Raw genomic sequence first — 21890 nt, forward strand, 5'->3', positions numbered from 1 at the left:
TTGTGTGCCTACTGGCAACCATACTAAGTATTTCTTGACAGATCCCATTCAAATTATTAATGAACATGGGAGGAATCTTTAAAAGTTTTAATATTTAGTCGACAGATGGTACGACACGAAATAATCGAAACTTATAGCGCATTCGCATTTCAGATTTCTCACTTGACGCTTAGTCCTAATTGGTAAGAGAAGCAGAAAGGTAGATAACGAGCAGTAAAGCGTTTGCTGTTTATATCGTCTGCAATTTTGAGATTTGATATCGGTATTCGGTGTTATTTGTTTAAAAATGGCATTTAACGGTGACGGTCCACATTCAAAGAGGCAGCGTACAGAAGCTGAACTCGCTAATAGCCGGGTAAGTAAAAATAGCATTTCTTCCGGTATAATTATGCTATAATCTTTTATGTTTACAAAATGTCCAAAGAATTCCGGGACATTTGACTGTCAACAATTCTAATGAATCTGAAATTGTGCATTTTAACCTAAAAGAAATTGTGTTTCTTTTATAACAAGAACAAGAATGAGGTTTTTCAGAAGTAATTTGACGTTTAATTCAGAGGGGGTGTAGACTCTTCCTATAACGCCTATTGACAGTCCTTGTCTTTGGATTATTTTAAATCTTAAGTAAGAAAAAATAATTATAAAATAATTTACATAGGATATTATAATGTATAATTTACTTTAAAAATACGTCACACCTACCAATACACAAACATTTCCACGATATTCATATAGAAAATTAAAAAGAAACCGAAAATTAGAAGCAATAAAGGAACATTATTTTATGTGCCTAAACACAAATATATTTAGTCTTGATAAACTTTCAAATTTGTTGGTACATCTCGAAGATGAGTGTTGTAGTAATAATGTATCCATAATAATAATTGTTATCTTCATTTGGTGAAGTGCGTTCGATTAATCTGAAATTGACATGCGAATTATTTGTAATTTTTATCTAATATGTAGGTTATGTACCTACATTTTTTCCTAAAATCAGTGCAATAGACTATTAAACGAATTATCAACAATTTTTCTCTGCCTAGTAAATTCCAATTTCTACCCCCAAAACACATGTCCACATTATTAACTACGTATTATACATTTAATTTTACTAAGTAGATACTTTCGTAATTTACTGAATTGCATATTTATATAATATAGTATAACCAAATGAAAAGCAACAGGCCACTCGGCTGTTGTGTTGACTTACACCCACCAAATTTCAGTGCATTTTTGTTCGCGATTGTAGTAGATATAGATATAAGTATATTTTGTTACCTTTAATAGTAAGCAATAACTAGTTTTATAAAAAATAATATTTTCAAAATGCTTACATGTATTTACTACCTTACGATTGTTGTTTCGGTCCGTACTTTTCCGGATGTAAGTATTTTTGATTTTTGATAACGTTTTCGGTTGTGTAATGTATATAATAATAGGTAAAATACATACCCTTGTTTAGGATTTTCAATATTCTCTTCAGAAGATTGCATTACGCATTATATTATCTACTAAATGATTAAGTTATGCCTCGGAACTACATAATATTTTTATCTATCACTGCAAATATCAAATTTTCTGTCAGCAATCTTATAACTATAAGCCATGTGTAACAAACACATACATGCGTGTAACGGTAATTAAGACGCACGTGTGCCACAGGTACAGTTTGATTCCTAATAGTATTACTTTTAAATCAACATTTGAATGTACATACTAATTCATTTATATGCGGCAATATATAGGCGATTTTTATCAAGTAAATACAAGCTTGTAGCTTTGTATATTTTTATATTAATCCTTGATTATTCGAGTTCATCGATATATCCTATATTTGGGACCGCCGCCGGTAAGGTTAGCAGTTTAGGTTGTGTTAAAATTGGGTAAAAAACTGTATAATATAGTTCTTTTTGGCCGATTTGATATTGAAAACCACTGAATTAACCCATTAACGCCCAAATTAGTTTTTTTTTTGCATTTTTAACGTAATTTTTTGTTTCGTATATTTTGCCGTACAAAATGATGTCCTATCAAAGTTTTTGTTTTAAAATTTTTGAAAAAACAACTGTCTCCTCATTTGAATGGAGGATTTTAGTTTTGCAAAATAAGTTTATTTAGTAGTTTTTTAAAACATATTCGTATTATACTGCGGACATAAAATGTTTATATAAATCCTATATTTTTTATGAAATCGTTCAAAACAAATTGATACGCAAAGCGTTACATTACATTTCTGGCAATATGTTCGCGATTTTGACGTACAGTTTCGATTTTGACATCTTCGTTGTTTTTCTCGTTTTGATACAATGTGGTTTTTACTGTCATATCTAATGCCTTCAGAGATATTGCTTCTTGATGTTCTTGGAAGACTAAATGAATGACCTTTGCTTATTCTTACGCCGTGTCCACTTTTGAGATACGAATAAGCTATTTACTTGTCGCCTAAATTCTTTGATGGAATATTTTTTCCCATTTATGTATCATGTTCATAGGGTAGAACATCAAATAAAGTCCAGAAAGTGTGGTTGGATTGGTCACACACTCAGAAAAAATAAGTCCAGTATTGCAAAGACTGCCCTAGAGCCGAATCCCCAAAGAAGAAGAAAAAGAGTTCGCCCAGTACAAACTTGGAGAAGATCTATCATGGACGAGATAAGAGGTCAAGCAAAGTCTTGGAATGAGGTGAAGGCCTTAGCAGAAAATAGAACCCGATGGGGCGTTTTCACTGAAGCTCTATGCTCCGCTTAGGAGTTCTGTTCTATAGCACGCACCCATTTACGATAGCCATATCTATCATTCGTGTAAAAGACACCTTTTTTCTTTTAACCTATACCTATATATATATATATATATATATATATATATATATATATATATATATATATATATATATATATATATATATATATATGGTGTTTTCTAACAACCAGTCATGGTGATCCACGCCATCTATATATTTGTTATAATTTGAAATAGTGGATGGTTGGCGAACTTGTACTTTCTTTTTTCCTTTTTACACCATCGTTGAAGTTGGTTGGTGGGAAAAACCGTATCATAATTGGTTCCAACAGACACATTTACTGTCGTTCCATTTGCATATTAGTATTTTGTTGTTGTTGTCAAAGCACCAGTCATATGCACCTCGAGGCTCCTTTTGTAGGTCCTTTGATTGTTTAGTAGGACACTTTGCAGTTCGGTTTTTTCTAATAGTTCCCGTAGCGCGATATCCCTCTTCTTTTCACTGACAAAGGAGACTAACTTGTAAAAAAGTTATCAAAATATACAAGATATCCCTGTGGGTTTTCTACAATACTCAACATGTTTGAAACAACACTTCTACACACTTCACAACAATTCTTCTTTCGTAGTTTTTTCACAATAAAGAACAAACTGGTAACAATAAAAATTATCGCCACACAGCGCCCACAGTTTAAAACCAAATCGAATTGGTTTGGCCCTTATAAATTGTTTTAGTGAATTATGACCGCAAAACTTCACTATCATTATTTCATCTACAGCTAGGTGTTGGTGAAACACTCCCCACTGTTGGAACCGCGTGTTTAGAAGATTTAGCAAATGTCTAATTTTGAATGACTTGTCATGTTTGTTATTGTCAGCTGTCAAATTAGGCCATTATTTAAACATAACTTTATTGGGTTATAATTTGAAAATGGTATTTCAACTTACATATCTTGAAAATATACATCAAAAGGACAAAATAAGATTTTATAAGGTGTTCTAAGGTGACGGAAACGACTGCGTTTTTCATTATCAAATAAACAATTTTCTAATAAACAAAACAATAAATAAATATTTTTCAACAAAAATTTATGTGTACCTCAAGGGTGTTAAAAGACATATTTTATGTAACTTTTGTTATTATTTATGGCTTTTTATGTTTATTGCTAGTACAAGTTTTTGCAGTTTTTTGCATTATAAATTTTTGCTATAAAATCAATGTTTAAACAATGACGCCGTTATTTTAAATTTATGCTTTTGACATAAATCCATATTTTCATACCAAAACTTCAATTTTTTCAAAGATTCGTTCTAAAACGAATTACTTTACATTTTATTTTTTTGTTTATTGGACTATTCGTCGTATGAGATACGCATTGTAAAATAATCTTGTACCTATCAATTTTTTTGAGTGCTGTACACAATTAGCCCAAACTTCAGGTGTTGCTTCTCTTAGGGCATCGTTCCGTACCATTTTGACTGCTGCTGTTTGTACTGACAGTGATATGGAGGTAGTCATAATACCTGATGCCCATGTTCTTGCAGTAGTTCGTCTATAACGCACTTGACGTTTTGGGGCTTCTTCAGACGACAAAGACTTAATAGCTCTGTTTTGCAGGAATCTTTTTCAAAATTTCTATTTGTTACTTGTAATCATTTTTGGTCCAAGAAGGTTGAGGCAATTCTAACAGAGAACTATGGTAGGAAGCATTTTCCTTAATAATTAGATATGATTCCTCCAGCATTGGTATGCGCTTTTTGTAAACCCACTTTTTAAAAGCCATCGAATCATGACAGTCTGCACTCTTCGGTTTGGTGGAAAATACCAGTACAGCATCTTCAAAAAAAAACCCATTACTAGTCTCAACATGTAAAAACACTAAAGTATTTTCGTGGCCGTTTCGTATGTTCTTTTTATATTGTTATCTTATCATGAAAATATCCAAGTTTCGTTCAAAAAACAAACTGATTTGCTTGGACGTAAATAATTTTTCATGTCATTTTTTCAAACAGTGGGTATGTTAACTTTACGGTAAAGCTAGCATAGCCATAGCTATATCTCGACAAGGAAAAGGGATACAGGGTCCATCTTGGTGACATATTTTATGCTAATTAATTGCTGTTGATTGGTATATTAACCAATCCCCAAAAGCTACCTCATCATCCCATAGCTCAAAAACCACCCAGAAAACCGAGATATCGGCCGAAAAGCTATCCACAAGGAATTCATTACTAATTTATTGCCAAAGTTTTATGCCAAGAAACAATTTATTCCTGCAACTGTGAAATGTGAAATGCAAGGGAAAATGAATGAAATGTGCATTGGCGGGGAGAATAAAAAATTATGAATGATCTAGTTTTGATTTTTTTAAAATTTTTGTTTATAGATAAAAATTAAAATTTTGTAGATAAAAATCAAAGGCGGGAAAGTGGTTATATAAAAATTAAAAAGAAACAGAAAAGAAAGAATAACTAAAATTTATACCAATTCTACCTGTAGATTGTAAATAGGGGAGTGAATTATAGCCGCATGTTTTTATTGTGTGTTATGTGTTAAAAGTGATTTGGACATATTATGGACTTCTATGGGTAAAATGTAAAAATAGGCAGGGCCATTGTTATATTAGTTTATCGAAAACAAAAATGAGAAATTTGAAAGTCATTTCTTGAGAATTAGGTATTTTGTGTGATTTTAAGGGATTAAAAAATGATTGGTTGAAAGAAGACTGGTGAAAGGCGATTGTTAATTTGATTGAGATTTGGAACACGAGAATGGGTCTATCTGGTGTTGACCGTATAGGAAGAATATCCAGTCCTGACAAGTGAACTAGTGACGGCACTTTTAAACTGTGTAAAATTAATTTTGTGAACAAGAGGTTAAAAGGTGATAGCAGTTCTGGACTAGGAATGCTGATATGAAGAAGTTTGCGGTACATACAATAATTTTGTTGTTTTGGAAAAGAGTGAAGCAATAAAAAGCATTATTGGCGTTGAACTGCATCAATAAATTAAATAAAAACCATGTATCAACTAGTCTTAATTACTAAATACATCGTTTTCCCCGAAAAGCCTAAAATTGGTCATAAGTATTTAATAACCTGTAGCATTTCAAACTCGGCAGAGGTAAGACGTATTTACAGTGATTGAGTTCGTATACACGTGTACCTAATATTCCATACTTTGTGTAGATAAATATATGTGATCACTTAGATAATAACTAACATAGATTATAGTATATTTCACGCTTTTTCAAAAACCGGTAACCCTTTTCGTTGCTGAAATATAGATATGGCTATGCTAGCTTTACCGTAAAGTTATCATAACCATTGTTTCTCGCAAACGGTTACAGCAATATATTGTTTCTTGGCGTAAAACTTTAACGATAAGTTAACAATTAATGCCTTATGGTTCACTTTTCTAGTTTCATCGGTTTTGGCCGATATTTCGATTTTTCCAGGGATAGTTTTTTGGAATTGTTCAATATACAAATCAACAGCAATTAATTAGTAATGAAATATGCCGCCGTTTGCCATAAGCAATTAGATATAGCTATCGCTATGCTAGCTTTACCGTATAGTCAGCATAACGATTGTTTCTCGGAAACGTTTGTAGCAATAAATTGTTTTTTGGCGTAAAACTTTAGCAATTAATTCCTAGCGGTTCACTTTTTTGGTTTCAACATTTTTGGCTGTTATCTAGATTTTTCCAAGGGATGAGTTTTGCGCTGGGGGATGATCGGCGTAGTTTTTGGGGTTTGGTCAATGTACCAATCAAAAGCAATTAATTAGGAATAAAATATGCCGCCAAGATGGGCTCTGTAGCCTTATTTATTGCCGAGATATAGCTATGGCTTTGGTAGCTTCACCGTAATGTTAGCATAATCACTGTTTCTCGGCAACGGTTGCAGCAATAAATTGTTTCTTGACGTAAAACTTCGGCAACAAATTAGCAATCAATTCCTTACGGTTCGTTTTTTTTTTGGCCGATATCTCGGTTTTCCGCGGGTGTGATTTGAGCAAGTGGATGATGGGGTAGCTTTTGAAGATTGGTTAATATACCAGTCAACAGCAATTAATTAGCAATAAAATATGCCTCCAAGATGGGCCTTGTACCCCTTTTTCTTGCCGAGATATAGCTATGGCTGTGCTATCTTTACAGCTACACCAATCAATTTTTTCTTTCTGTAATAACATGGATTTGCTAACTTTACAAATATTCATTTTTCATATAGTGTGTCAAAAAGTATAACCGTTTAGAAACAATATTTGGTTTTTCCAAATAACTCACTTATTGTTTTCAAGCTTGTATGAAAACCCATAGTGTTTTAAAAGTCGCCACAAACTTGTAAATATGCTTATTTTTCCGTTATACATTAACCTTTTAAGTGTCTATGATGAATATGTCCTCAATCCCTCAAGCAAAACGTTTTTGTATATTCAAGAGGATTATATTCGCGTTGAATATTGGTTTTTACATTGAAATAAGAGTGTATTCAACAGAATAAAGATGTGGCTAAGGAATTGACCGTTAGGCTCGGTCCATAGGCGAGAGATAAAACGTACCACTAGTCCGCACAGCCAGAGTTGATCTATTCGTTTAAAAAGAAGCATATGTTGTCTGGTTTTTAGAGTGAAAAGCTGAATTTTGTTGAGAATGTCAATTTTGAGATCCCAAAAAAGATGCAATAAAGTTTACCACTCCTACCTCCGAGCTTCCTATAAAACCCCCCTTGTAGGGGGGACAAAAACGGAAAAAAATAGATTTACTGAGAATCTGTACACAATAGAAAAAATTGTTTCAAATAAAAAATATGGCTGAGATAATTTTGTACAAAAATATTTATTAGCACTTTTGCGTAGAATGAACCGTTCTCTCACAAACAACTCTTGAAACGACCGGCGGTTTTGAATGTCAGTTACAAGCGTGAAATTAATTTTAAATATAATTCGTATCAACTCGACAGAAAAAATTCGATATCTTCTGATAGTTTTTAAGTTTCGAAAAATTGAATGAATTTTATAGCTATAAAATTCAATATAAAGTTTTGATTTTCATTCAAAATTTGTGCAAATTTTACTTCTTAATGTTTATAAACAATGGAGATATAATTAACAAAAAAATTGTCGCTAACTTCGTTCCTATTGTTCATAGAAGGCTTATTTTTTTTTGTTAAATGTGAGCTTTTTAACCAGCTATCCAATGGTTGTACGTACAAGTCTGTAGCTTGAAAAATATAGAAGCTATTACAATTGTTTATAAGTAAAAAACATACCCCTTTTTCAAACGTTTATTTTGTAAATAATTTCGATGAAAACGCAATATGCTTTAACTTCTGAGATAGTCTAAGTCTTAAAGAATCCTATGAAATTTGCTGAATGTGTCTAGCATCATGCATAGGGCAAGCTCAATAGTTTAAATAATTAGCCTCAGGGATAAACAAATTAAATAACTTATAAAATATTTGACTGATCGAGGGGAAATTTCGCACAAATCTAAAAGATGGTAATTCCTTGATGCTTAAATGTATGAATACCATTTTATTTTGTTAATAAAAAAATTAATAAAATTTATAAATTAGTGCAAAAAAACTGTTTTTTTGCAAATATCTCTGTAAATTACTTATCAATTTTAATTAAAAAAAAACGGGAAAATAAAGATATTCTTGATATAAAAAAATTACATAAATATTGTTTATTTAAAATATAAGGGAAAAAATTTATAGACAAAAAATCAAATTGTGACCATAAATTATTGCTAAAAAAAAAACGCAAGGTAAAACTAGGAGTATCTTTTCATCCATTCATCATCTAGTATCCCCCACCTATGTCTTAAAAGCTTCAAATATCTGCGAAACATTTTTTCACCTTTTTTTTTTAACCAGACTGGGCTATACATCGTGTGAATAATATTTAGATAACGTTAGTTTTCAATATTTGAATATCGTCCGAATCCAAATACCAATATCGATTGGTTTTAACAAAAAAATTTACACGAGTAGGTATACCTATAATTCAAATTACAAACATTTTCTCCCTCTTCGAAAATTCTTTGATCTTTCTACGTATTGGAATTTGTTAATATAATCGGCTGCACGATATATAACGGGTTTACGGAATTATCAAATACAGGTGTAATATAGCTTACACCCTGGAATATTGTATAAACAATATATTTTAATATATCCCTATCATAAATTTCTCAGACGTTCTCACACACACGTCTGTTCGTTCGTTGAGCAATTTGTCTTTCTTCTGTAGCTTTAAACTTTTTAGCAAACATGTACTTATTGAATATCAATATTACTTAACATACCTAAAAGACATATGCAAGTTTAATGATAATATTAAAGACAACCTATGTTTAAATAATAATTTTCAAGCGGTTTCAAACTGATAAAATTTTATATTTTGTTTGAAATTTAAAAGTCATTAATATTACTTGACAGTGATAAAAATAGTTTTTTTAATATACGAAAGTATAAATTTCACCTATACTGTGGAACCTTACAGTCTAGGTCTACTTTTGCTGGTAAGAATTATTGAAATAAAAAAACTGATATGGCATCTATCAGCAATATTATTTTGCGAAATATCTATATAAAAGGCTATGATGACAAGTCACATAGTTTGTCCAGTAAGGTAACTACGCCACCTAAGAAAGAACTCTGAACTACCAAAATTTGACATTTCAATCATATTTTGATCTTGAAACGATACGGTTGATTTATTGCTAATTCATTCTACAAATTAATGATTCAAATATTGTTAATCAGAAATTTTACTACTTCACAGTAATTAATTAATATTTCTGCAAAATTGCTAAAAATATACATAGGTTACTGTAATTGTAAGGTAAGATCAATGACTTATAATATATTTATTATATGTCATTGGGTAAGATACACATACACTTACTATAAAAATAGAATGACATTTGACAAATGTCAACGCTTAACCAAAATTAAATAAATTTAAAACTAAATAAGATTAAATAAAGGTTAATAGAATTAAATAAAACTAAATCAAGTTAAACAGAATTACGTAAAATTAAGTAACAATTAAATAAAATTAAATACAATTAAGTAAAAGCTATACCTGTAAAAACGCTGCTATACCGTTTCTGCTTCATTTCCCATCTAAAATTGCATAAGAAAATGCTAAGGTTCATTCTGCTCATTTTTTGAGTTTTGTGATGGGGGTAGAATAGTTCGTCGGATCGTGACGTCTGATACATCATTGGAAAGGAGAGGGAGTAGCGAATATGTTGAGACAGAAAAAACACACATTGCGGCATTGCTAAGGCGGCATTACATCATATCTCCTTTTTTATTGGTCCGATTGAGGCGTGTGATGCATTAAACGAAGGGGAAGGATATCACAAATATATTAAGATAGAAAAAATAAACAAGGCGACTACCAAAAGAGCACTACATAGTTTCTACGTTATTAATGAACGTATAGTTACATACGAGATGCCATAGGGCACTATGGATAAAAATAGTTTAACTAAAAGACAAATTATGATTTATTGACTTAAAGAAAGGAGAGGAAATAACGAATATATTAAGTAAGAAAAAACAAACAAGGCGACTACCAAAAGGGTACTACACAGTATCTTAATTAATAATGAACGTATAGCGATATTCGAGATATAGGCTAATATGAATACAAATAGATTTACTATAAAACAAATAGTGATTTATTGACTTAAAGAAGGTATCTAGTCCCAACATGCGAGATATCAAATGAAAGGGGCGGATATAACGAATATATTTAGATAGAAAAAAACAAACAAGGCAACTACTAAAAGGACACTACACAGTACCTTCATTATTAATGAACGTATAGCGACATACGAGATATCATCTGCCACTATGGATAAAAATGGATTTACCATAAGATACATTTTGATTTGTCTTACATAAGGCCTCAGGCTGAGTACAAAATAAACAACTGATCGAATCCTAACATGAGACATAGCGAATAAAAGGGAAGGATATAACGAATATATTTAGATAGAAAAAACAAACAAAGATAATACCAAAAAGACACTACACATCGTCTTTATTGCATACAATTGTTAAATAAACCAACACACCGAATAATAATAGTGATTATAAATACACAACAAGCTGTTGTAATCATCTAAACAATATAATTTTTGCCAAAAATGCACATAGCCACAAAGGCTTCAAAAAATTGACAGTTACGACTTCTATTAGTTTGATTACTTTGTAATTTGATGATATTTGTGACTTTTAAATGTTGACAATCTTTGCGAATCTAATCTTTTATTGACAGATATTCTTTTAATTTTTTACTTCTCATTTATATCTGTATTTTGTTAGTTATTTTTCATGCATTTTTTAATATAAACCTTCTTAGAATAAATATATGATGACTAGAAACGAATTGATCGAGAGTAGTGAATCGATGTGAAGAACCGCTATTTTGTGACGCTATCCTTGACGACGCTATCTTGTGGTGCTAGTTCCGCTAGTTCTTCTCAGCATTTTACTATAGAAAAAAAAAAGTAATAAAACGCCAGTATAGAAGCATCTCTTCAATACATTTCTTCATTTTTCTAAAATAAAAACTTTACTTTAATCAACGTTATAACAGCATAACGAGCTTCAAAACTTGGTCAGCATAATCTGACACTCGCCATCCTTGAACAAACCAGAGGCGTTGCGCGCTAGCTGTCTTTCACTTTATCTTTGATACCTCGCGTTTTTAACAGCTGGCAACCCTAATTTGCCAAACCCGTAAAATGAGAAACGATGAAGACGCAAAGCCCTGAGTCTCTGGCAGTACCTTGAAACTAGGCTATGGTAGCAGTGACGGAGGTAGAGGGACAAAGGGTGCTAATAATCTCTGGAGTGGACCAGGCTACCTATATAAACGACAACGGCAAAGAATATGGTTTATGGCAACATATAACACCAGAAAAACTTGAGGAACTTGAAAACGAGCTGAAGCATATAAAATGGGATATACTTGGATTATCTGAAGTACGGCGAAAAGGCTAAGAACAGATGATACTTTCGTCGGGAAATCTATTTCACTTTCGAGGAGAATCTTCTAATGCTGGCGTCGGATTTATGATAAATAAAAAACACACGAAGAATATACTTACAATTAAAAGCATAAGTGATAGAGTTATTTATCTTATCTACAAAGTAAACGAAAAAATTCGATTAAAGATCATCCAGGTATACGCACCTACCAGTGCCCACACAGACGAAGAAGTTGAATGGTTCTAAACGCAAAAATATGGGCCACAAGCAGGATGATTCAGACTTTGTACTTGGACCTCACGGATATGGCGACACAAACGAAAGGGGTCAATATAGAATTTCTTCTGTAACACAGACTATATGTCATGACACCCATTTTAAAAAAAGCCCCCAAAGAAAGTAGACTTTGCAATCACCAAATGGCTTGAACAAGAACGAAATTGACTTTATCTTTTCTTACAAAAAAGACGCTGTTCAAGACGTAACTGTATTAAATCAATTTTCAACCGGAAGTGACCATAGAATGGTTAGAGCGAAGGTAGTCTTGAACGTAAAGAAGGAACGAAGAAATATGGTAACAAGGACTAAAAATGTTAGGTTCACTGCGATTACTAACACAAGGGCATACCTGGAAGAAATAGATAGAAACCTTCAGAATGACGTGCAAGATGAAACCGATATTGAACAACTTGACGAAAGGTTGGTGGGCGATCTAAGTAGGCATAGAACAACTGTCAAGTTAAGCAAACAAGAAAAAATAAAAAACTTACAGAAGGCACAAGAAACCTAATGCAAAAAAGAAGGGAAATGAAAGAAGCACACAGTGAACATCGTAGAGCTGAGAAATTTAAATAAAACCATTTCAAAAGCTGTTCACACTCTTTCTAATGACACTAATTTCTTTAAAATCGGTTGATCCAAACCAAAGTTATAGGTATTTATCCACAAATACTTTCCCACTCTCCCCCACCCTTTATTTGAAAAAATAAAAAAGTACTTGAACGAACAAGTTTGTGGGGAATTTAGACCTCTTTCTAGTTTACTTATTTAACACTTGGTATAATTGGGCATATTTCACAAAAAACTGGTTTTAAATTTTTCTTCACAGAAACTTGAAAGTTATTTCCAGCGATTTCTCTTGGCCGCTTTTACTAAGGAATTTTTTATCCTAAAGTTATAACATGAATAGTTTCTGATATATAGCCGAGATATCGGCTTATTGGATCACCCGACAATGCTAGAAGTGGACAATAATATCCGTACAATGCTGGAATTATCAAATTTCGGGCTTTGCTCGTAACATACATCAAACATGTTTTATACATTATTTTTTAGCTATCAAAGAATATTAATATTCTTTTGTTAGTTCTTCAAAACAAATTTCAGTGTTTGCGTAGTAATTTTTAATTTAGGACAGACTATATTTTCAACGACTGCGATTGTATCTTAATATAAACCGGAGTATGTTATATTTTTTAATAATACATGTAAATAAAACGTCTAGAATTCAACCTCTTTTTCTTGCTCGGAATTTCTTATCCAGGATTTTAAGAAGCTTTTGTTTTAGCATTTAAGGAATGTTTTATTTCTATATTTCGTTTGTGCATTGAGAGTATTTTATTTCGTTTGACATGCAGGGCGTCGACAAAATATCTTCACAAAAAAAATACAAATTCTGAAGCATGTTATGTGGATTTTTTTATATTAATCCGCTTTTAAAAGTACTCAATATTTTTTCAGATCTTTAAAGACGTTTACGTCCTAATCGTGGTTTAATTTTTCGAACGTTTATCCATTTAGTTATTATTTTATGCAACATTTCTTGCATCAATATTTACGTTTATATTGACTATAATAACTTATCCATTTCTGCTTGTTTAGATTGCTATCCAAAATTAGTCAAACTAAAAAGGCCATAATCGACAGGGGAATACCACGGTTTTATGGTTCGTCGGTAAACCTGGCCAGTGTATCATTGCATACCGCGGTTTTAAATACCGACCAACCTGGTTCGCGGCTCGTTATGTTTGACATATTTTTTAGTTGACTTGTCACGTAAAACCGCCTTTTTAATGGACTGATAATAACTCTGTATGTCTCTGAAATAATCCTTCTCAAAGTTTGCCTAGATATTAAAGTAGAATACTGTAAATTTTTTGGGGTTTTACCTACGGCCAGGTATCTGATTGTAGCTGTTCATGAGGAGTAATAGCTTCTCGCATTATAATGTTTGATATTATACGTGCACCTAAAGACCGCAATTCATTGTATGAGTCTTCAGACATTCTCAGATAATTTATGTAATCAAGACGTTCTACCAACAATTTTTGAATTAAATGGACGTGCCAATTATTACCTTTTTTCTATACAACTTTCAACCCGAACTGTAGGACGTTTTCGCTTATTTTTCATTATTTCGCGGTGTATATCACACGATATACCAAATATATCAAACGATATAACACAAAAATTCAGGCTCCGAGCAAGACATGTTCAATTTTCATTCAAATACGAGCTTCTGCACCAATGAGCCGTAAAACCGACGGTCTTTAAAACCGCGGTATAGGCTCGTCCTTCGATCACCAACTTTACGAAGAATCTTTGAGCAAAATGGTTTGTGTCAAGTTGGACATAAAATGAGTCAAGACCATGATCGAGAGACGAGTAAAACCGCGGTTTTATGACTCGTTGATAAAGCTTGTCAGTGTATCATTGCAATACCGCGGTTTTATATATCGACGAGCTTGGCAAGCGCCCCGTCATTCTTGTCAAATTCTTTACTTGGTTTGACATGTAAAACTCCTTGTCGATTCGAGTCTGCTGTGTTTGTCGAATTTTTTCAATGTTTTCACTTCTCGCATTATAATGTTTTGGTTTTTGTATTATAGTTCATCCCAAACCCTTCTTTCAGTGCGCCACAGTTAATCGAATTCTCTCTAACGCATTAAGCTAGAAGTGACAGAAAAAAACGTGAGTCTGTGATTATTATACATAGAACTTGGAAAATTTTGTATCGTTCACGGGTATTTGCATATTAAAGCGAATTACGAATATATAATTGGTTTGAGTTTACAATACGCTAAATAGATATCCAATCAATGATGCGCATAAATATAATTTGACGCAGATGGTCTCGATAGTGACAGTACTTTGACAGTGTCAACTGATAAAATAATAATTGTCATTCCAGGTTAGTATTATTTTCAGACATTTTACAGTAAAAATTTAATTTTGTATTTATTGTCATAAAAATATTTTAAATATGCCGAGATATACCGAGAATGAACAAAGACTAATATTAAAATTATTAAATTATTTTCAATTAGAAAACGAGGCTGGGACAACTTTATTACCAGTTTCTGACGTTAGTGAAGTAACTTTTAAATTATTCTAAACAATATTCATATTAGTAGTTTACATACTATACATTTTAGCCATAGTATTTGTAATAAATAATAATAAATACATAAATAAATCTTAGCTAATTAAGCACTTTCCTTGGAATGTATAGAATAGGGATTATGACAAACTGCCGTTCCAATATAATGCGCAATCAAATTTTTTATACAGGACGGGACCTCTAATAAGTAAATTTAAAAAAAATTTGAATTCTTTAAGTTTTTACTCTACATTTTCAAAAAATAACCTTTTCACATTTAGCCGATTACGATTCTTCAACTGTCAGATTTAACTAAAATGTCATGCAATAATTCTCGACATTCTTAAAATCTTATCTGACGTCAAAATTAGTGACGCACTGAAAGAAGGGTTTGGGACAGACTGTATAGGTGCCACTAAAGACAACAATTCATTGTATCAGTCTTCAGACATTATCAGATAATTTATGTAATCAAGAGGTTCTACTAAGAATTTTTGAATTAAATGGGTATGACACAATTCTTGCTTTTTTTAAATCCAATTTTTATTTAAAACTCTAGGGCGTATTTGCTTTTTTTTCATTATTTCCCGGTGTGCTATAGCAAGATAACACATAACTTCAGACTTGGAGCAAAACGTGTCACTTCCATTCTCATTAAACACGACTAGTCTATAAGCACCAAAGAGCCGCGAGTAAAACCGCGATATAGACTCGTACGTCGATCACCAACTTTACACGAAGAATGTTTGAGTAAAATCGTTTGTGTCAATTTAGACATAATAATATGTAAAATGAGTCAAGGCCTTGATCGAGAGACGTTTTATGCGGATTTATGGCTCGTGGATGGAGCTTGTCAGTGTATCATTACAATACCGCGGTTTTATATAACGACCACAATCTCTTTATATTATTAACCAAATCTATTATATTTATATTGTATAAAAAAATCTTTTTTCTACAAACAATTTCCCAATTAAATAGCTAGTGTTTTTGTTTAACGATCTTTCGCCGCGTATTAAACTGAGATCAGTAAACATATTTCATAAAAGAAAAATAAATAGGGTAGAACATCAAACATTATTTTGAAGTTTGTAAAGTAAACTTTCTCATTGGTGGAAAATTTGAATGTTTCTCTTAATACCGACGTATTAATAATTGGTTAGAAATAGTAATAAATTCCTTACCTGAAATTCTACACTTTTATTTTCGATGTACTGATTTTAGCCCATTCAAATATGAGTAAATCTTCAAACTGTGATTTCCACTGCTCGAGATAATCGATGCAAGTTTGATAGAATGGAAGGGCTGTTTGCAACACTGTTTGTTTATCAATACTGAGATCCGCGTCTGCTTTGTTTACTTCTTCAACACAGTTGACGACAGGAACTGTGAATCCACTCTTGTTTTCAACGACTGCAGAAAATCGTCCACAGCCTGTATCATGTCAATCGCAGCTACTTCTTCACCTTCAATTCTTAAGACTGCCCGATTGAAAATCTTAGCCTATAGAAAAAAAAAACCAATTACAAATTCAGATTAGAATCAAATATTCAAGTCATGAAGCAATTAAAAGTAATTTTTGAACACATTTCTTGAGATGGTTTTACATTATGCAATTTTCATGCTAGGCAACAGCCAAGAAAGACAGATTATGTAACAGCGCATGTCCACGCGCTATTTACATGCAATTCCTGTGCTATAGGAAAAATTAAAACGTGTTCAATTTTTCATACTATTTTGCTGCAAGTTGCTATCAAAATTCATGTTGCCAGTACAATAAAATTTATAGTTTAGAATCAAACTGAACATTATCACATATATATCACATACAGTTGCTTTGACAAAGTCCTCGTAGACATACCGTCTCAGGACTCGCAACTAATGTAGAGTCATATGTCGCTCTGTTACCAATCCAACGGTAACTTTAACATCTTAACTGTAAATTAGACATAATGTAAACCAAATTTTATTTAATAATTTTTAAAGGGTTTTTACCCACATATTTAGTGGCTACATCCATGTATTAACTAGACACTGATGATGGAATATTTATTCCGAAAACGTTTTGTCAATTCAACATAGCCCAACTGGGTTTTTTATATACCTTTTTATAAAGGATTTTATTCAAAATTTTTTAATATATGGTATACAGCCAAATACAGGAACTTTGTTTCCTTGTGGATATCACATATTATTGTGTAAGTTTATAATATTATTTATTAGATGTAATTATTTGTGATTTAACATAATGACGGTATTAGATTTTTGTTTCGATACAGGTCAGCGACAAGCCGCTTATACGTATTTCGACCTTTTTAGGTCTCCTCAGAGCGGTATATTTGGTTTCGCCAGGTAGAAATCGTTTGATTTCTCTTTTTAATTTGTGATTTATATTTTAATATATTTAATGCTGTCCTGAAATTCCCAGGTGAAATATCTAAAGTTAATGTTTTGGTATATTTCTTTTGCTGGCAATAATGAAAGTGGTATCAAAAATTGCACAGAAATAGCTCTGCTGTAAACAGGCTAGGCAAGAGATATGACATGCAAGACAGACTTGCATAGCATGGGACTTGCATTGCCTAGATGTAAAGCTGCTTTTACCTGATCAAGAATGAACAACGATACTTTATAACATGGGTCCTTGAAAAAATCCTTCAGTAATTTTGTACCGTTTGAAGTTTCCAGAAAATACGCCTTTAATCCATCATAAACTCGTAAGATTGATTGCACGCATGTGAACATTTCCAAAAAGTGAGTTTTCCCATAACCAAAAATTTTCCGGTATTCAACGTTTACGGTTTCACAAAACTCTTTCAAATGTGTGACCCGAACAGTGAAACGATAAAAATGTGAATAAATTTTCACCATAATTAATTCCATGTCAAATGGTAACATATTGCAGCCACATTGCAAAGTGTTGTGAATAATATGAGCCGCACAACCGATTCCCATCAAATTTGGATTCACCTGTGATTTTAATTTGTAGTATACATTGCTTTGCCCACCTCGGTTTTTACCACCAAAATTAGTATTAGTATTATCGCCGCAGAATGAAACTAACTTTCTTGAGATGTTGAACTTTTCAAGAGTGTTCCTCAAGAGCTGCACAATAATATCAGATGTTTCCCCATCTTCAGCCGTAAATTCTTCATGCCTTCTAATGGGACGAAATATCTCACTACAACCGGGAACATCTTTACGTTTTCATGGTTAGATGTATCGGTAATTATACTGATGTATATTGCGTTGTTCATTGCATCAACCAATTGATTTTCGATGTACGGACCAAAGACATTTTTAACAATTACCTCACATTTAGTACGAGCTGACTGAAATTTGGCCAATCCAAAGCAATTCCGAAATATTTTCGATGAGCAATCAGCTGAGCGAAAGTTTTCATTTTTCTTAATCATATGATACGCCCAAACACCACCTGCTGTCTCTAAATTAATATTGCTCGATGTTGCTGTTGCCGTGAATAATTCGTTTGTTTACCTACTTAGAATGCTTGACAAAACCGAAAAAAAAAAAACATTTATCGGCAATCATTACATCGTTGAATGGGGCCTCGGTGGGCATAATTTGTTGTGTATACAATACATGAATTGTTATAGTTTTTGAATAATTTTTTCAGAAGAGGATAATTAAAATACAGAAACGAAAAAAAGTGCACAGTTTGAGTTTTCCTATAACATAATACCACGATAAAATGAATTCTTAGAAGAATAACGTATTTAAAATTTCAAAATAGAATTTTACCAAAAAGTTAAAAATTCGGATGGCGCGGAAGCCTTGTCCGGGAAGCCGGGGCACGACTTCGTAATTCTGGCCACGTCCTGGATTTTTCGGATAGTTGGTCACACTATGGTTCAAAAATGTGACTTCTTCTAGCTTTACAAATTGCAAATCGAACCTAAAATAATCCTCTAATATTTTCAGGGATGACTGGTGTAACGATTTCAAAACTTCAGTAATCTTATATCTTTCTATATTCTAAATTTCAAATCTTCTAATATTCTAAATTTTGGGCTCTTTCCTGAAGGTGGCCATACATTTTGTTGTCGACATTATTTCCTCGAAAATAATCATTTGGGGCAAGTTGGTAGAATCAGATAGCCACTGAATCGTTCCATGCGGGGATATATTTAAATGCTTTTCCCTAGACTACCAAATTACATACTCTGCATATTGCTTGATATTGAAGAATAAAGAATTTTCACACGTAAATAAAATATTAGACGAAAAATTTGAAGAATGATTGATTCTATTCCAACTCTTTCAAATTGTTATGAGCCAGATGAGTAAAGACAGCTAGAAAAAAGTATTTCGCATGTTATCAAAGAAATGACTACGTGAAAAATTGAGAAATATCTGCTACGATTTAAGAACCCGTTATTATTAATCCAAATAGCCATTGTTCTTCAGTCTGGTTCGTATTACTATGTGATAAGTAGACTTGGGGAAATATGCAAAATCAAGTGAAAAATATGCGCATAAATATGCACTAATTTACCCAAAAATATGCATTAAATATGCATTTCTTTTAGAAAATATGCATACTGTCAATGAAAACATATATTTAATAATGGTGTATTAATTAATGTGTATTTTAATAATTAGAAACCAATATAAATAAATTTAGGTAATTGTAATGTACTAATTAATTGTAATGGAAGTAGTAAAAAAGTAAAATACTTTTCCTTAGAATTATGGAAACAAACAATAAATGACCAAATGTTTTTTAATATTTTTCAATAAAAACTTATGGCTTCTATCTGTATAGAAATATTTGTAAATTGAGAAACTTCTTTTCACATCAACGAATTTAGTGGGAGCATATTTTAAATTCACAAAAATATTTGGTTCTAAATCTATTTCTTCGGAAAAATTACCAACAAGAACGTAAGCTACCTCAGTAAGTTTCTGAAAACTATTGTTTTTTTGAATTATTGTTTAAAATTTTTAGATATTGTTTAAAAATATCTTTTTCAGTGTCACCTTTAACATTTTGACAAGCTGATCTAATTTCTTTTATTAAGGCTATGCTTTCTACCAAGTACAACTTTGATGATTCTAATTGGGTAATAGTTTTTGGAAGCAAACTACAATTTGATTTAATGAATGAAAGTTGCTGCTAAAGAACGTCGTTTTTAAAAATTTGTTTAGCATCTAGCAGAAACTGGGAACTTTCATCGGTTAAATCGTCAATTATATTTTTTAAATCTACAAAATAGTCTGAATAGAAAAAGCGGCTTTCAACCATGATCCCCATCGTGTTAGAACTGGTTCTGGTGGAAGTGGAATATTTGGAAGCATTTCTTTATAAATTTGAATTCTTATAGGAAATTTGAGGAATACTTTTTTATGCTTGATATCCGGGAGTCTACAAAAGTACACTTTTTTCTAATTTCTTCCGCAACTCCATGTGCTAAACAAGTAACCTACCTATATTAAGTTGGTATAACATATAATTTTTTTCCTGCTTTGATCATATATGGTGTAGCATTGGATAAAAAAGCAATAATTTATGACTGGGAACAGCTGCCGGAAGAAACAATTTCTTCTTGTACAAAACGTGATATTGTTGCAGAGTTGGTTTTTTTCTAATTGCTTGCATGACATGAAATAGGATTTTGGTAAGATCTGATCACTTAGAACAACAATCATTAAATGAGCGATATATCTTCCTGGCGAATTAGTGGTTTCGTCAACACACACGTAGAAGTAATTGTCACTATTATTAGTTTTTATATTATCTATTACTGACGAGTACAACGAGTAACGAGTTGACATGGTTTCTGTTTAGAGTCCTTTCACTTTGAAAATTCAATTTACAATATTTTTTTAAGTTGAAGTTCATTGGATAATTTTCAAAGCGGTATATTTGAAGAGATTAATGCACGGCACAAGTTTTCATTAAAAGTATTTTGTTCGTTTTCTTCTTTCGAACTTGACCGAAAAGACTTAGAAACCTGAAGCTTGATATTTTTCTCCAGATTAAATTTTGTCTTTTTTGGCTAAATGTGACGCATTTCTGAAATACTGATCGATCTGAAATTTCTTTTCGAATGCAACTTTTAATAAAAATGACCACAATTAGAACCGATTTCTTTATATTCTTAAACTAAAGGCATCAATAGAAGTAATTCTATTCAAGTAACTGCACGATTATTGCGTGGCGGTCACTGGCATTTTAGCAATAGTTAAAATATTTATTTTATAATAAAATATACATAAATAGGTGTTGGTATTATATTAAAATTTAATTATATTATTCCCGTTTTAATAACGTTAATTTATGCAATCATTAATAGTTATTTAACCAACAAGTGTATTAATAAGGGCGATTAACAATTGAGCTATTTTAACGCGTGAGCGAAGCGAGCGCGTTAATGTTCGAGATTGTTAATCGCCATTTTAATTCACGAGTTCGTTACAAAACTTTTCCGTCGACAGTACTTTTCAGAAATAAAAATATCTTAGTTTAAATTTTTATTTACTTAACGATAAATAAGGACATACAATGACAGACAGTACTTACAGCGGCTACTTCATTTTAAATAATTTTTTAGTGGGAATATAAATAGGTATATGTTTGGTTGCCTACACCACAGGTCACTGCCAATCACAGAGCGTTAAATATGGTTAAATTAATTTATACAAGCAATGTATGTTGTGTTGCCTATAATGAAATCGTTCATTAATCGAAAATCATTCATTAATAGGGGTCATTAATCAATGATTTTGAGGGTG

General features: G+C 32.0%; 2 protein-coding genes across 2 annotated transcripts in view; one reads left to right on the forward strand and one right to left on the reverse strand.

Annotated features, from left to right (window-relative positions):
- LOC140447621 (uncharacterized) overlaps window positions 1-1550 on the reverse strand; it is a 53935-nt gene extending 52385 nt beyond the window's left edge. Inside the window, exon 1 of the mRNA XM_072540378.1 lies at window positions 1453-1550. The gene's annotated coding sequence lies outside the window, so the exon portion shown is untranslated. The remainder of the gene's footprint in view (window positions 1-1452) is intronic.
- The window catches only part of LOC140448855 (heterogeneous nuclear ribonucleoprotein L-like), a 173362-nt gene continuing 151653 nt past the window's right edge, over window positions 182-21890 (forward strand). The window contains exon 1 of the mRNA XM_072541977.1: window positions 182-355. Within this exon, the coding sequence (XP_072398078.1) occupies window positions 287-355 (69 nt within the window). The 5' untranslated portion in view covers window positions 182-286. The remainder of the gene's footprint in view (window positions 356-21890) is intronic.

The sequence above is a fragment of the Diabrotica undecimpunctata genome, chromosome 8, assembly GCF_040954645.1.
Source record: "Diabrotica undecimpunctata isolate CICGRU chromosome 8, icDiaUnde3, whole genome shotgun sequence".
NCBI classification, from domain to species: Eukaryota; Metazoa; Arthropoda; class Insecta; order Coleoptera; family Chrysomelidae; genus Diabrotica; species Diabrotica undecimpunctata.